General features: G+C 41.6%; 1 protein-coding gene across 1 annotated transcript; it reads right to left on the reverse strand.

Annotated features, from left to right (window-relative positions):
* Positions 1–210: 210 nt before the first annotated feature.
* Positions 211–16875, reverse strand: RUVBL1 (RuvB like AAA ATPase 1). Its single transcript, XM_082059814.1, has 11 exons — positions 16654–16875; positions 15882–15968; positions 15156–15288; positions 10983–11134; positions 9594–9683; positions 8616–8765; positions 7339–7402; positions 5987–6185; positions 4723–4825; positions 1050–1141; positions 211–804 (listed from the first exon to the last, which is right to left on the reverse strand). Exons 1-11 carry the CDS (start codon positions 16792–16794, stop codon positions 645–647), a joined length of 1371 nt encoding a protein of 456 aa, XP_081915940.1. The 5' UTR covers positions 16795–16875; the 3' UTR covers positions 211–644.
* Between the last annotated feature and the right edge of the window lie 1052 nt (positions 16876–17927).

The following is a 17927-nucleotide window of genomic DNA, read 5'->3' on the forward strand; positions in this document are numbered from 1 at the left end:
TATGTATTTCTGCATTCTCCCTCCGAAAATGAAAATCAAGACCTACCAAGGAGTAAACACTTTGGAAAGGTCCACTTACCATTTCTTTGCTGTGGGTCTATTGTTATGTTGCCAATCCACTTTACTCATGTTTGGCTTTGTTAATTCCAGCTGCTGTACCTGTTTCTTTAGGCAGGTGAACACCCAGGGCAAACACAGGGAAGCTTCCAATATTCGTGAAATATTTTATTAGAAAGCACTTCAGACAAACTTTGATTTAAAAAAAAAAAAGGTTCTCAATCCGTCAAAGGAAACTATCTTAAAGCAACATTCCTAAAGAAAATAGACTGTTCTTCAGCATCAACTTTAGTTAGAGCTCTCCTGTAATGAAGTCTAAAGACAAAACTGATGGGTCAAGAGCTATTGATTTCATATATATGCTCATAAAAGGGAGACTAAGATGTTACACAGACATCATGGTGTGTCTTATTATTGACAGTGAAACGGGAACACTTGATCGCTAACTCTGGTCTGACAAAACAGTCCAACTTTTAAATATTTTCCAGTCCCCAAAGAGACGAGCCATTAACATTTCTCATTCAGCAATTAAACCAGCCCTGGGTGAGGGTTAACGCCACTTCAAAGCATCTAACGCGATAAACTCTTCATTTCATGTACTTCTCCTGTTGTTCAGCCAAGATTTTTGCTGAGGATTTGGCGTCGTAGAAGAGTTCATTGATCTCTTCGATGTGCTCTTTCTCGATGCCGTCTTTGCCGTTGATCTTGGCCAGCAGGTTGGCCGGGGTCAGTAACTGCACAGCGTACCTGCGGTCAAACGGGGAAAATTACAGTTCGGTGGAGCCCAGTGGACTGAATACACGTATAAAAAATCTGCAAGACCCTCTAGCACGTACGTTCTATGAAGGAAGAGGGTCACGGTTCTTTTTTAATGTTAGCATTGTTATTAACATGACTTTATGGGAGAGGCTTGTCTCACTTCAAGACTGATTATCCTACTGTGTTTTTATCCCAGTCATATTTAAGAGCAAAGCCAACCCAGCTCAACTTACCTTAAGGTTGTCTTGGTACCAATTTCCCCTAAATGATTTAGAGATTCTTCGCTGATATTAATTCCTTCTGTCTGAGCACGAAGTTTTATGATCTGTTGGGATGAAGAAGCGAGACAGCAGCCTGGATTAGCAAATGAGCACGCTGTGCTACTTAGTTTAGTACCTGGAAACTGTCAGCTTCGAGATGAGATGTGCGGTAACACGGGACGGCCTGGAGTCAGCCCAGTGTAACTTACCCCTGGCCTAGAATTTGTAGAGTTTCAAGTCTTTGAATAGGCAAATATAACATCGCAAAATGCAAGAGCACAAAAGGCAGGTAAAGTAACACATCTGGACCGTTAACCCTTCATGACAACTCTGCACGGTTAGCAAAGTCTGGCTACTAATAAGGAGCGGAAAATAAGAAGTTATACAAGAAAACAGAAGAAGTCTGCAGGAAGCGGCAGCCGGAGTCTCGTGGGCAGCTACACCCGTTAGTTACTGAATTGCGCAGCGTCTCGCTGCGGCTGCACAGCAGAGCCCTCCAGAAAGCTACGCCCTTCCCTTAGCAGCTCACAACACACTTTTTATTCAATTGACAAGAAGATAGTAAAATAAATCAAAAAGTTACTTTCTATGATTCACCTATTCCGGCAAGAAGAAAAAACATCACTGAGAAGAATCTAATCTTTCAAGAACAGTCTCAGGCTTGTACCAGTCTGAAGATCTTTACAAAGTTGGAGAGCAAGATATCACCAATAAGCCTGAGCATATAAAGCTGTAACAAAAGTGGCACAAGTCTCTCGGTAGCCCGTATTACCAGCTGAGTGATAAGGGGCAGACTGGATAATGATGTTGTGTTGTAGTGCTGAGATAACTCTGGAACTGCAAGCCTCATATAATACAGGTATTTTTCACTTTGGCAGCTTTGTAAACAAGATATCAAGAAGCGCTCGTTTAAATTAAAGCCGTAAAAATGCGCTAGGGGAGTCAGGGTAGGGAACGGAGTAAAAGAGAAGGGCTTGAAATGGCAAGAAGTTTTGCTCAGCTATTAATACTGAATATTGGCAATGCTGCTGCAAATTGCAATTTAAATGTGAAGTTTTTTTTAGTATTGTTTAGATCACTCAAACATCACTTTCCATTCATTTAAATACTGCTACTTGACTCTTCCCCTTCTAGAAACAAGGTATCTTGAATGCCACATGTTTAACAACTTTTTAAAAATAACTTTTTATCTAGCAAGGGGGTAGAACCTTCCTGAAGGATCGGGGCTCAAGCCATTAACCCAGCACATGCGCATACATGAGTAAGTTGCTATAAAATAGGAAAAGAAGTGTTTATACATCAGGAACAAAAAGCCCCAGTTATAACCTGTACTATCTAACAGCAGGCACATATGCAAAGAAGCTTGATTACAACAATACCTGACTAGAACATGGATAAAAGTGAATTCTCTCCCTGCTCTGGTTGCAGTAAGGTAACTGCGGGTCTTGTTCTCCCAGCAGAGCGACACACTGGGATTTCTGCTTTATCAACACAGAGAGAAATATTCCAAACTGCTTATGAACAAACGGACAATTCTTGTGCTGATAAATCAATTGTGAAAGGCCCAGGCGAAGAGTCTCACACAGAAACATCAGCACTGAAAACTTCTTCCTGGCATGAAAGAAAAATCTGAGCAAAAATAGGGAAATGAATTTATGGACATCTTATTTTTAAACCTCCTCAGTTGTATGTAGTTAGAAACCAACGTGAAGTGTAACAGCTCCTCCTCTTCTCCCAAGAGGAGTTGTCGTTCAAAAGCCTTAATTTAAGGGTAGATGAGATTATATGACTGTAGGAACGTGATTTATGTGACATAATGTCTGGGCTGTTTTTAGCTTTAGGAAATGCTACTGCAAACACTCCCTTTGCCCCTGGGCAGAGTGGAATCACAGCACTCACCCAGCTCTTCAGCAAATGAGCAGCTCAGAAACGCGCTCGTTAGCAGCGTATTATCTGTGTGGTGATACAGCACACTAGGCAGGTATTACACAGAACAACCTTCACAAAAAATAACTCTGAGGACATCCCACTAACTACACAAAATTCACATATAGAGAAGTCCAGACAATGGTCTCTATCTCCAGACTAAAGGTCACGCTTTAAAATTTGTTTTGTATACAAACAAAACATAATTGTACTATTAAATCACCAGGCTGCTTTTACTGTCATCTATACCATAATGCTTTAAAATGCTCTCTTAGGTACGAAAAAAATCATCCTGAGAGTGGCTCACAAGAGCCGCACGTGCAAAGCCCCTCAAACCAAGTGAAATGAAGCTTTGCGTCTCCGTTTATATTCGATAAATGCCTCGGCTTCACCTTGGCACGTATCCAGCAACAGGAGACTATTATCTCGTGACAACGCTCTCCTCCATTGACACTATCTCTTAAATAATACAAAGAATTGACATGATATACCATAATGCCTTCTGCATTGTGTCACTCCGCAGCATTGAGACGCTAATGAGGGGGATCTTTGACACGATGCATCATAATGGACCCAAGTATTATAATCGATACACAATACAGCGTGATGGCCCCACAGGAAAAGTTTCAGGCATTCAGAAGCGTATCTCCACGACACTCACTGTGCTTACATTTCCAAACTTGACTAGGAGCATGGAAATCCTCTCAGTTTCAGGAGACAGCTCGAGCAGGTTAAAGCTACAGTACAGAGCACGGAGGGAAAAACGCAGCGGGTGAAGTTGTGTTCCGCAATCCCTCTCATCTCTTGTGTGGAGAACAGCCCGAGGTCTGGGACCCAAGGTCCCAAAACGTGACACTTCATCTCATACCGACTTCAGTTATGGGCCCCTCATCATAAGGAGGACAATGAGGTACTGGAGAATTCAGAGAAGGAAACAGAGCTGGGGAAGGGGCTGGAGCACAAGTGTGATGGGAGCGGCTGAGGGAGCTGAGGGGTTCAGCTGGAGAACAGGAGCTGAGGGGAGACCTTCTGATCTCTGAACTGCCTGAAAGGAGCTTGGAGCCAGGGGGGGTCGGGCTCTGCTCCCAGTAGCAAGTGACAGGACAAGAGGAAATGGCCTCAAGTTGCGCCAGGAGAGGTTTAGGAAAAAATTCTTCATGGAAAGGGCTGTGGGGCATTGGAACAGACTGCCCAGGGCAGTGCTGGAGTCACCATCCCTGGAGGGGTTTAAAAGGTGCTTAGACGAGGTTCTAATGGACATGGTTTAGTGCTAGAGTTAGGTTAGATTATGGTTGGACTCAATGATCCTGAGGGTCTTTTCCAATTGAAGTGATTCTATGATTCTCTGACTGGAAAAGCACTACCCTGTGGGAATCTGCAAACTCTATGGAAAGAAATCTGTGCAAAAACAAAGGTCAGCTAACAATTCGTGCTATTTCACGCAAGTGAGATGTCGCATTCAGCTCTAGATACACTCACCACTACAGCTCATCAGTGGGTGGAAATCAGAGGGACTGCACGCAGATTTTAACCACTTTACTGGAAGCGGTTACTCCAGCAGCATGCATTTAGGAAGTGGTAAGCTTTCTGGCACAAACCCTGGCGACCACAAAGTGTCAAACAGCTCTATCGGAGCAGAATATTCAGAGGTGGAGCAGTCATCTCAGTAGATTAGAACTCCAGGGGCTTTTTAGAATTGCTCTTAAAATGCTGCACATACCTGCTTCATTTCTTGGGGTGTATACAACATGGTTCGGATAATCATCACTCTGTCCAGCAGGTCCAGCGGTATTCCATGAGGAGACACCACATCCTCTGTGCCTCTACAGGAGAAACCAAACAGAGAGATCAGATACTAGTCTGAGTTCAGTAAACTGATTTTACTAAAATTACTTGTGACTCCGCATCTACTAGTTTACAGTTCTCGTGTCTTCCCATAGACACACACCCCAGGTAGAGACAGGAAACATTCTGAAGTTCATACTGGACAGCCCAAGTGAAACAAATACTATTTCTGGAGCTCTTAAACATGTCACTCAGAAATACCTAGAGGTGGTGCTTTCCTTCATGTTTCCCTGCACTGTATTACAATACAGCCTTATCTAATGATGCCTTTGCAAAGAGAGTGCTGCAATATCCACCTTAAACATTTCTGAAGGGCTTAGCACTTCACTTCTAAGCAGAGGAAGATTAATACCAGATGAGCCACTAAGAGGGAAAGGAAGAGCTGGTTACACAGCTGAATTAAATAAATTCACAGAGTAGCAATCACTGCTAATGACAGCTTGTTTAGACATAATTAGACCTAGACCACAAATTAGCAGTAGGACTTAAGGAAGGATCTGAAAGAGGAGAGCACTTCTACTGAACGTGCAAAGAATGCATTGTGTGGGGGCAAAATACTGAAGCGGAGGCACGAACTGGAGTGGAGATGAAAAACAAGGTAGTTGGCAAGACTACAGAATCACAAAAAGCCAAACCAACAGAGTAGGAAATAATGAAGGGTAGGGAGAAGCTGAACATGCTTTAACAGTGAGAACAGGAAGCTTAAATCTGATGCACAGAGGACAGCAAAATGATCTAGAAGCAGCAGGAAACTGTAACATTAGAGGTTTGTAGCCCTGGTGCTTTTCATGTCCCTAATGTGCAAGCAGCAGATGTGTTGAGGTATCCAATGAGAAAGGTAATTGTTACAGATCACCCAGGAAATAAGACAATTCAGAAGCTGTTGGAGAAAGAGGGATGTGCCAGTGGAAATAAAAGGAGGAATTCCATTCTGCTTTAACTCAGCCTGGCATTAAATGCTTGTCCCAGCGTGAAGCTCATGAGCAGTTCTCGAGCACTAACACACCTTGTAACCCAGGGATTATCACCGTTGACAGTATCAGAGACAAAAGCCTCCAGATGACAACTCCGCTCATACAGTTAATTTCTAAGCTTCATGGACAAATGCGACCTGGAAAATTCAACTTTAGACGTCATACCTGATAACGCAGTTTCCGCGATTGGAAGCAAAGATGACAATGGGGGAAATGGAAGATTCCAGCGCTCGGTGCAGGTATGTGAAACATTCAATATCCAGCATGTGAACTTCATCTACAAAGAGTACACCTGGGACCAGCTCTGCGATGCCCTGATCGATGTATTTATTTACCACCTTATTTATCTCTCCTCGAAGTTTGTCTGAGAACAAAAAGAAACAGTTGTTCTGCTGGCGAACTATACATCTGTCTGAAAGACTTTAGGTAAGTAGAATTCTTACTGAATTTTTTTCATGGTTTGGAATCTTACTGCCACAGGGAAAAGCATCCGTGACATTAAAATTCTGTGGCATTCGCCACCGTATTGGGGAGACCTCTGTGCAGCCAAATATTTCTAAACTTCTAGCAGTTAACTGGGGTGCTCTGTCCCCTCACATGGCCTGTGAAAAACTATGATTTTGGTGGGTGGGAAGTCAGTCAAACCTCAATTTAAAACATGAAACTTAATGAGGTTTCCAAGCATGGCTGAGAAGAACGTCACTGGAAAGATAAAATATTGCTACTCTATTTCAGCAAAGTTGTGTTTAACAACAACAAAAAAGGGCTACGTAAGTTTCTGTGAACAGATGGATCTCAAAGCTCTGCAAGATGTTACATTGATAAATCTGACATTAGAATAAGCAAAGTGACCTCTGGAACAGATGAGATACTTCAAAAGACCACCATTCCAGTTGGGTATTGATACAGACTTTGATCTAAATTTAGATGGTCACTTACTGAAACATCATTTCTTTCAAAGCAAAAGGAGAATTGATCTTCCTGTAGATTTTTTTTTCCCCAACAATCTGTGGGTATGAAGAGCAGCAGTGCACTTAGAGCAACGAGTCAATACGCTCTAGAGGTGTCTAAACCAAAGCAAGGCTGGAGTCTTTAGAAGTCATTCTTCTACTCTACACAAGTTCAGTGTGGTTGCTTCTCATAAGCATGTGTCCTAACAACTTATTAGATTTGTTTTGTTGTTCAGTTTGATTCTTTGTGCAAGTGTGAACCCCACAATGTCTGGCAGGAGTGTTTTGAGAAAGGGGATGGCATGTGCCTTCTCAGCCCTTTCGCCCCAGGACAGCTGCATATAGCACAGTACATATTTTATCACTCTATGTGTGAACCGATAACATGTTGTACTGTTTCCAGCCCTTGCAGCTGTATCACTGCTTTTTGAAATCTGAGTATTTATGAATAAATATTATGTAGGCATTCACTTAGAGACGGTGCGTGAATAACCTTATTTTTAATCATTTTCTAACTGCTAAATCTACAGGTTATGTTGGTCTAAAAATACCACGCAGGATTCCTACCAGTGATTTCAGTTTTCTTTGGCTTCATCAACTGTCCCATCATAGAAAGGATGTCTTGCCCACCCTGGGAAAAGAAAGTTACAGATCAGCTATGAGGTCTCATAGTAAACACAAACCATGAGAATTTTATAAACCAGGAGCTGGTTAAAGAAGTTGTTTCTTTGATAGTTTTTATCAGCAGTGGTTGATAAGTTGTCAAAAGTTAGGTCACTTCACTGCACCAGTATTCTAAACATAATCATTTAGCTATCTCCTCACCCTTTCTCGAGCCTCATTCGTTTCCAGAACATAAAAAACCAAAATGAGGTAACCTCTGTTATAAAAATTGTCACATAGAAGCTCACAAGGACTAAAATTCTCAGTAAGCAGAGACTTGGGTTGCCTGTATGCACAGTAGGTGTTCAGCCTGTAAACACAGCAATGATTATGCTGAGTTTTAAATGTTTTGAACACCTTGATTTTTATCCTGTAAATTATTTTGTTGGAAAAAGGATATTTATTTTGAAATGGAGTAGGTTAAGGGCTTGTAGTATTATACGGTAGAGATGTCAAACTTTAACCAAAGATACTATATTGTCAGTGGCTTTTGTTTATGACATAGATGGAGTTCCCTCAATAACTGCAAGTTAAGATACAGCAAGGAGTAATTCTTCCATTTTCGATTTTTTGCTGCGATATGTTCAGAGCTGTACCGAGTCACAAGGAAATTTAGACAGAGGTTATGAAACACTTCTGAAGGAAGCAGGGACATCAACCAAATCCACAGCAGTCAAAAAGACTAAAGTGACCTTTTGTCATAGTGCTTGCAGCTTCCACTTCATGGCCACAAACCCATAAACAAAAAGGAGAGTAAATTAATCTGTATGCAGAAATTTCGATAAACAAAATCATGCCAATCTGGCTGCTGCTGCTACCTCACACCTGTAGGCAACTTTCCTTCTGGAGAGACACTACTAATCTCTTTTCTTGGTCAAGAGGAGCAGCCCACACTGCTCTTTTTCTGCAGGGGATGAGGCACAACGGTGGAGGGAAGGGGAGTGCTAGGTCTAGATTAGGCATTAACTGCGAAGGTAGCGGATCTCAAATATCCATGTGGCTGTTCTCTGCAGTGTTGGGAAAGACTGGCCTCCACAGGTAACACCTACAGCTGTTCCTATCGTGGTATCTTCGAGGGTGATTTAGGACAGGTCAACTTTCTACTTCTTGATTATTCCAGTGACCATCACGCCTATGTCAAAGAACTTTTCTGTAAAGACTTCATCTGCAGAGTCAGATACCTGAGGTCGAGCATTGGCCACATCCAAGTCATGCAGGGTGACATCCTGGATAATTTCCTTCTTTTTGTGCACGTCACCCTTTGGCAAGGGAACATACTCTTCAGCTTCAAGGTCAAATTCCGTAGCATAGATATCACACCTGCCTTGCCTCTGAGGAGAAGAGAAACCCAGGTATAGAATAAGTTTTAGTGCCAAAACCTTGAGTGACATGAACTTGATAAAGGGCTTAGTTCACAATTCCAGTCCTGACAAGCTTCAGCTGACAATTCAGACATCCCACCCTGCTTAGCAACAGGCACACCCTATCTACTGATCAAAGCTCAAAAACTCTGCTGAAAAACACCTGATATTTTCAGTTGTAAGAATATTCCACTCCTCTCTCCCCTTCTTTTAACCGTACGTAATTCTTGCTAAAGGACAAATCCAGCAGATTAACTAGAGATTGGGAGAACTGTTCAGAACTCCTTTGTAGGTAGGTGATTTATTATATGATACAAAATATTATGCTCATCCATTAAACAGCAAGAATCGCTGTACACTGCTTTCTAAATCAGATATGAAAAGAATGCTAACTAATGCAGTATTCCCTTCCATGTGTATATATCTTGTGGAGAAAATACCAGAGCGATAAAAGAAAGATTAAATACGCTGCACATGTCAGCCTGAAAATGGCTACAGTTGCTTTGGATTTCCCCTCTTCCCTTAAAGATGTCTCGATCTTACAGAAAAGAAAACTCATCCAGACAGCATCAGTGATAGCTTCCTCACCAGATGACCCTAATTGTGAACTAGGTGACCACGTTCTTTCAGTGCAAGAGAGAATTTTCTCTACAGATAAGGAAAACACCGGGCTCTTCTTAAAACTTCCATGTAACTATTTCATGTCAGTTAAGGTTAATAAATCAGAGCCTTCTGACAAAGGCAGAGAAAGATCTGCAAGAGTCACACCGGCATCAAAATGCAGAACTTTTCTTTTACCTTGACGGCTCCACTGTTTGCTTCGATATAAATAACGTCACCGGTTTCCACTCGCTCCTTCTGCAAGCTTTCAAATATGCTGGGGTCCAGCTGGAAATAAGCAAACATCGAAGTTGGTCAAAACAATTCTATATTGTTATGGTAATCAAGGAAAAGAAATGTGGTCTTAAAGCTCAACCTCACCAGGCAAAATTAAACTGCAACTTCCCCCCAGCAATGCCTCCAGGGTTTTATAGAGCTGTAACACTTGGAGTAGCGATAGAGAATAAATCTGAAAGAAGATGCAGAGAACTTACTTTCTTACCAAAAAGTCCGCTGTCTGAAGGAAGTGATGGTAAGTGCCAGAAACGTAACGATAATGATACCAGGTACTATCACAAAATATGCCTTTGTGTAATGCGACAATATATTTATACCTAGGAAGCAGCACTTCTCTTAATTTCTAGAAAAGCTTTTATAAAAAAATCTGGCTATAGCATTGAATTATGCTACTTGATTTCTTTATTTTTTTTAATCCTCTGTGGAGCTGCGTGAGGGAGAGTGGATGTGGAAAACATTAGACGCTTTTGTTTCTCTCGGTATGTGTTTATTCACTTTTGCTCTGCATTTTCTTGTTTTCAAAATGAACAAATGCAAGATGATTCTTACCAACAAAGACAGCTTTCAGTTCTCTCCTGCTCTGACAGGGAAATTGAACGACATGGACAGAGACTTGTACAAGAAAACAAAGGGAAAATGGGTCTGAGCTGGCAACGTACCAGCTCCATTTCCAGTTCTCTATCAAATATTCACTAGAGTGTATTTCCCCATGTAGAAAGAAGGGATGTGACAGAAAGAACAATTTCCACTGGAACAGGCAAGATTTCCCAAAACCACGCTCAAAAATTCAGTTGAGAATGAGGAAAACAAAACCAAGACCTTTCTCATATGTTCATATCATGAACGTGAATTTATAGCTAGGGTCAGAGCGAGTGTATCACAGACTGAGCCAGATCATAGCTCAGATTTCCAACTCTGCTGTTTTTTCTGTGGTACTGGTAATGCTGCAAAATGGAACCAGGATCTCTTCCTACTGCCCTTTAGCTTGTTGAAGATGTACAAGTGTGTGCTGCCAAGCAGAAAAATTACAGGGGCTGCTAAATGAGCAATGGGTTTATCCCCAATTTCTATTAGTAGGAGACAAGACTCACATTCTAAATATTCTACATTAAGCAAATAAACGTATGCACTGAGGAATAGGATAAAGTTGTCCAGCAAAAGAAAACAACCTCCTGGCATCCCTGCTCTACAGAGATGGGGATCAAGAGCTTGAAGTGGAAATAAGTGCTAAAAATGAAAGTTGCAGACCTGAAATACTTCCAGAAATTGTTGAGTTTCTGCCATACATACCTTCAACTGTTTGGTTCCTTTTGCAGTTTTGAGTCCTATAATTACGTGGCTGATGGTTTTGCCATAGCCCCCCATAGGATTTTCAGTCTCGCATGGAGTGAGTTCTGTGACTTCTCCTTCATAAACCTCCTTGGTTTCTTTTATCCTCAACCCTGCAAGAAATCCAGAATAGTCTGAGTACACAAATCAATGGCTATATACACTCCAGAGTCTATGGCATTACTGCCAACAGAATGTAACATATTATTAGGCTACATGACATTTAATGGTTATTTGTTGTTTTTCAAGTAGAAAGATGAGTTATTGCTCTGTTCTTCAATATTATGTGAGAGTATTCATCTTGTGTCATCAGAACGGAAGTTCAGCCCAAGTTCTGCCCTGCAAAACAATTTATTAAACTCTAGGAAATTATTTTCTTCTGTTTGTTATTATTAGTTCTTGAAGCAAATGTCAGTATCTTCTCTCTTTTCCCTCCCCCAAAGAGAAGATTTGCTTGATTTGTTACCCTATGCTGAAGGCAAAGAAACAGATTATCTTCTGAAACTAGTGACACTAATATAACTGCGAGTTTTACACAATTTCTGGACCATCAGAAAGCCATGCAAAGTAAAGAAAAAGACAGGAGAAAAAAGTAACTTCAAAGAAAAGTTTACATTTCAGCAGCTAAATTAAAAATGACAAACTGATTCCTTGGTATTGTGTTAGAACCTCGTAAAATTAAAGAAAGGTTAATATATAATTTGAAACATTTTTTCAAGTGAGTAGCAGGAGGTGAGATAAATAAAATTTAGCAGAAACTGCTAAAATGCTACAATTTAAAACTATTTCAAAGTAGCTGACCATGACATCCTTATTTTGTTGTTTTTTTTTGTAGACAGTTGAGCAATCATCATCGTATCTGAGTATCTTTTATTCCACACACAACTATTGTAATTAACTAAGTTATTTTAAATTGATGAATAATACAGAGCTGAAGTGGTTTGGAGCTAGACTGTTCCAAAGAAAAACCACTATCATCACCACCACCACTACAATTACACAGACGTTCTAACTACATAAAAGTTCAAAGAACCCACATCTGAAGAGACTCTATAAAGTATTTTATGAGACACACATGCCATACCAAAAATAATGAATGGGCTGTAACAAGATATAAGGAAGTCATCCTGCCCAGTCTGAGGCTATTGGGACTTTATAAAACTTTCCTTGTTCCGTAACTTTCCATTTTGCTTTGAAATAGATCAGACACTTCACCAGTAATCTTGAGTTGCTGATAGGGGAGTATAAAGAACTGACAAATATGAGTCTGTCTCCCTCTACTGGACCCAAATTAAGTCCAGGATCTGAAATGTGAGAAAAGGTTAATTGTATATAACGTAAGTTCTTGGTAAGAAATGTTTCCTTTCCTTTCCTTTCCTTTATTTAGCACTACATTAAAAGTTCTACATAAAGTTAATTGCAGTATTTTTTTAAATGTTTTTCAGGTATGCCAAAACATTGGACAAGAAAATTAACCTTAGAGTTCTAAACCTGACCTAGAGAAGGCTGCATCGCATAGGCTGCATATCCAAGGAATGTGAAGGAACATGAAGCAATATGGGAATCTATACAGTAAAACTGCTGGTGCCAAGAAGTCGACATTCACAGGTTTGTTCTCCCTTTTTGTTTTGCTTTTAAACTTTCAGCACCAGCTCTCTTTTGCTCTGAAAAACTGGAAGCCCATTTGTGTTTGAGTTATATTTTGTATGCTGCTAAAGCACATCTTCCAGTTTCATTTCATCTGAAATGAATCCAATTCACATGCTCAGAGTTTGCTCCACAACACAAACCAAAGCTGAGTCAGCGAGGACAACCTAGAGATTTCCTTCAAAATCATGCCTCTAATCTAAACTAACGAGCTCATATAGATGTGCCTATAGAAAATATTTACAGTTGAACATGATCTGAACAAAGATAATCAATGCTTTGGACCTGCTGCTGATTATCCTTTGTTGTCAAATTAACCTGCATGTATCAGCTACGAACTTCATTCTCAAAAGAGCTCTTAGACTTCAGCAGAGACATTTCTTAGTTACAAATCAGAGGCATGAGTCCAAGAAGGTAATTATGGGCTATTTCATGCTTTGATTCCATAGCACTATATGGAGTTAAACAGTGCTTGTTTGATTTACTGGCAGTTACAATTTGGAGAGCCAGGGAATAGATACGCTATTTAAGTGGCCATTCCAGTAGTTATTTTTTACTGCAACTGAGCTCTAACATTAGCTACTGTCATCATCCTTCCAGCTGCTAATGAGCTCTACACAGGATTTATCTCTCTGCTGAAGCTTTTTTAACCCGTGCAACAATTCCATCTTCTCATTTCCCACTCCGTCCTTTTATGTTTCTTAAGTATTACAAACTCTCCTATACCCCACGTAGTACTTGGCCATAAGACTGTCAAGTCTGGTATTAAAAGACTCCCAACGATAAAAATTCTGCCAACTTTGAGCCATTCCAGTTTCTTCCCACAGTGATGGGTCCAAACTAGATTCTGTTTCCAAGAAAAAAAAAAGTAAAATATTGATGTTAACATCCCTGATCATTTTTATACATTGAGGTGGCTAAACCCTCTGAAAGTAAAATGCACAAGATGAGCAACAGATGATGTATACAGAACCTGCTAGTTAGGAATCCTGCAACACCCCCCTCAAAAAAAAATCCAACTAACAAATAACCCCCGCCCAAACCAAACCACAAAAAAAACCCCAAACCTAAATGAATACTTTAGGTACTGTTTGACATATGAACTGAAGCTTCTCTTGCACCCAGTCACAGCTGACATTGCACTGTGCATGCAAAATAATTTCAAAAAGAAATAAAAATAAAAAACAACAAAACCCGCACCCTTGTAAATTATTTATTTCCTAGACGGGGAAGCTAAAACATAACTGAGATTTAAACATGATCAGAAAATGTTCCATTATGAGAAATGGTGACTACTAGTCCTTCAAAATATTTCAGAGGGTTTTTTTTTTTCACAGTGATAAAAATATTCAATAAAGGTTGTGTTATGAAAATGTGACATGGAATTCAACAGAAAGGAATAAAAGAAGTTCCATCTTTCATTAACACCAATATTTGTTTAGAAGTGTCTCTCTGTTGACATTTGGGGAATGCAGGGAACTAACAATGTAGCTGGCTGTTAAACTTTGGGGAGTTAAAATACCGCTAGCACTGGAAATGACAACACGGACAGCACAAGTTTCATCTCTTGGTTCAGGTTTCCGAATCTCTGACAGGGACCTTCATCACATCAAGGAAATTTTGCAGACTGCTCAGTCTCTGGCTTCCCTCCCCCAGGCCCTGCCAGATTCATGGTAACCAGAAGACCAGAGACTACTGAGAGTTGCTTTCTTAACAAAAGACACTGGAATACTTTTGTTTCATTGCGGAGCTGAGAGAGTCCTTCACCGCACTGCCACCAAATACTCAGCTGAAGTCCAAGGGGAAATGTGGTGCAGAAACCAGGAAAATTAACTGTTAATATGTTCAGTGCTAAAATCAGTTAGACTATCTTTAGCCAGCCCTCTTACAAACAAGGGCCACTTCTAACTGCATTTATCAGCTGTCAGCAGCGATCGTATGAGAGATTTTAGATACTCGCTGAGGTTCTGTTGCAAATTTAACCGATCTACATCAAGCTCGTAAAAGCACTCTAGAATTGAGGAAGACATTAAGTTAAACTATTTGTTTTGCTGGCATAGAACTTTCTTTGTGCTCGCTGGAATATTAAGTCAGGCTAAGATGCCATTTGGGAGCTCCTGATTGTTTGCTTAGTGAGGTGAAATCACTAAAATAAAAAAGGAGAGCATTTTCCTGCCTGTAAGTATTTCTGTGAACGTAAGAAACTAAAAATACTTTTTCTTTCAGCTTTATCCAGAGTCATAGGCAAAACCAGGAGAATTTGCAGTAGAATAAACCATAAGACAACAATTAAATTATGGTTTATAAACAGTAAACCTGACTCCACTGAGTGTGGAAGAGATTCACTAAATCAAGATCAGCACTGAAAAAAGAATATACAATAATCTGCAAACCACCATCACCAGTGGTTTTCCTTTTTAGGTGACTGGGAAAAAGTAAAAGAAGTATAATGCTAATATTTAATTATGCTGTTTTTCTGGAACTTACCAATCGCACGTCGGAAGTTTTCCATTAGAACTTCTGTTTTCTTGATCTCGGTGGAATAGACCTCACTTCCAACCATAGGGCAAAAGGGAACTTTACTTCCCAGCTCCTGAGCAATAGCTAAAGCCAAAGCAGTCTTAAAAAAACCAAACCAAACAAACATACGTTAATTTTTGTTATAATTAACAAAGGATTCTTTCTGCACAAAGTTAACTTTCCTCATCACATGATCTTCCATGTATCAACTACCAATTTAATATTAAGAATATTCTGACAAATATTTCTCGCATATAACAACCCTCCTCCCCCCAAAACAAGTTATAGACACACACAAAGTGACTTTTATCAGACTTATGAAACACCTTAAAGAAACAATACTGGGCATTTGAATTTGACATCTGATACAAATGCAGAAAACCTTAAACAGCGTTGGAAAAAAAAATAAAGCAAAAACTACTGAAGTTTTTCATATCAAATTAGCTCCTAAGACTCTTTTTCAGGGACCATATTATTTACGTGTGCCTGAACACACCACTGGATTCTGCCAGTGTTGATGACATGGCAAAAATCGAAATACAAAGCAGGAAACCATGTCAATACACTGATGAAAAAAATCCCAATAGGTAAAAACACTATGGAATCAGTACCCTAAAATGGTTTTGATAGCAAACTAAAATACAATAAGATTTGGGAATACTTTATTTTGTATAAAAAGAAGAATAATAATACCTTGCCAGTTCCAGGAGGTCCTGCCAACAGCACAGCTCTGCCTGCCATCTTCTTGCTTTTGATCAGTTCCACTATAACCCCACAAGCCTACAAGTTAAATAAGTATTTACACTCTTAACACAAGTATTGCTATAGTATCTTTTGTCCCAATCTCGTTAAAAGTGTTTAGAACTATTAGGTTTTGTAAGCCCATTAAAAATAAAGAGGATTTCAATTTCATGCACACAAAGAGGGAGGCAAGATAATAAAAACATACTTTCTAATATAATTTTATATGACATAGAAATTAAAAAAAAAAAAAATCACAGACAATAAAACTCCACCTAAGAGCACAGACCGCTTTCCGCCTCCTGGAGTTGCACGTGTATGTAAACGTTTAAAAATAAAGCAGGAAATGAGTATTTGACTTTCAGAACGCCACAGCAGCACAGGCGCCCGTCCAGGGGCGACATCGGGCTGGAACGGAACCTCCAGCCCACACTTGCACCAAGTCTCTTGACTTTTCGGTGCGTTCCGTTGCCTTTGATACCCCAGTTTCTGCGCCTGAACCCCGGGAGCCAGTCCCTGCCCTCAGATAAAAAAGTAGCGGCGGGAAGAGCCGTGATTAACCCCCATCGCACAACACAGGAACGAGCCCAGGCAGACTTTCCCTCACTAACGGCGCTTATAAAGCCCCCCAGCACAGATCGGAGCGGGTCCCCCGAGGCCTCCCCCTCAAGTGGGGAAGAGGCCGCAGAGCCCTGGGGGGACCTCGGCCTGTCCCCCCGCTCACCTCCCGCGCGTTCTCCTGCCCCACCAGCCCGGCCCCCGCCGGCTTGGCGGTGCCGCTCTCATCCAGCCCCAGCCCCTTGACATGGCTGTGGGCGGCGATGCGCTGAGTCTTCGAGGTGCTCTTCACCTCCTCGATCTTCATGGCGGGGCCGGACCGTCCCCAACCGCCCGCTCTCCCCACACGCGGCCCGCGCGTTACCAAGGCTCCCGGCGCGCGGCCGCCTTCTGCCCGCCCCGCCGCGCCATTGGCCCTTGCGGCGGCGATCTCGATTCTTATTGGACGCAGCGCCTGCCTGTCACCGACGGGGTGCACCTTTTCTTAGGGTCCGTCCACTTATTTCCGTGTGCGGCGCCTGCAGAGGGTCCGGGTGGGTGCGGTCGCTGCGTTGGAGATGGGCCGGGGCGGGGGGAGACTTTGTGGGGAGGCGAGCACAGGTCCTCCTGGAGGAGAAAAGCAGCTTCTCCTTGTTCGCACATTCCTTGTTTGTAGCATGGAGGGTGTTGGTCTCTTCTCACAAGTGGCAAGATGAAAGGAAATGGCCTTAAGTTGTGCCAGGGAAGGTTTAGATTGGAAATTAGGGAACATTTCTTACCAGAAGCAGTTGGGGGACATTGGAACAGGCTGCCCAGGGCAGTGGTGGAGTCACCATCTCTGGAGGGGTTGGACAGACGGACATGAGGTTCTCAGGGACATGGGACAGAGCCAGGGGTGGGTTAACGATTGTATTCGATGATCTCAAGGGTCTCTCCCAACCAAAATCATTCTGTGACTCATGGAGTCGGTTTTGGGGCTGGAGGCAGCACCTCTCCCTGGCTCGCTGGGTGCTCAGCGCCCTCTCCCATCCTGGGCCCTGAGGCTGCCCAGGAACCGTGAGCAATTATTTCTGACAACCTCTGCTGCCTTTAGCTCGCAAAAGTAAGTTGAGGCTTTAACACATGCTGTGCTTAGAGCATATGTTCCTCTTGAGCTTCGACCTTCTGAAATAAGGAAAAATACTCCGCTTTCTCAGCTGGGAGTTTGATTCCCTTGCAGTCCTCACCCTTGTTTCCCCAGGTCTGTGACTCTACAGCTTTTAGGCTGTTACAGCTCCCAGCGGTAATTCTGCTGCACCTTGTACGTGGTGTTTAAATGCTTGAGGTGGAGATAGCTCACAGTGAAAGTTTATATGGGATATGGGGATCTCCCTTCCCCAGAAAGAGGGGACTTGTTTTCCATGAATATATAGTGTTTTCTGTGTTTAATAATAAACTATAGCTGTGTCTGCAGCATTTGAG

Source organism: Streptopelia decaocto (assembly GCF_964273445.1).
Source record: "Streptopelia decaocto genome assembly, chromosome: 8".
In the NCBI taxonomy this organism is placed as follows: domain Eukaryota; kingdom Metazoa; phylum Chordata; class Aves; order Columbiformes; family Columbidae; genus Streptopelia; species Streptopelia decaocto.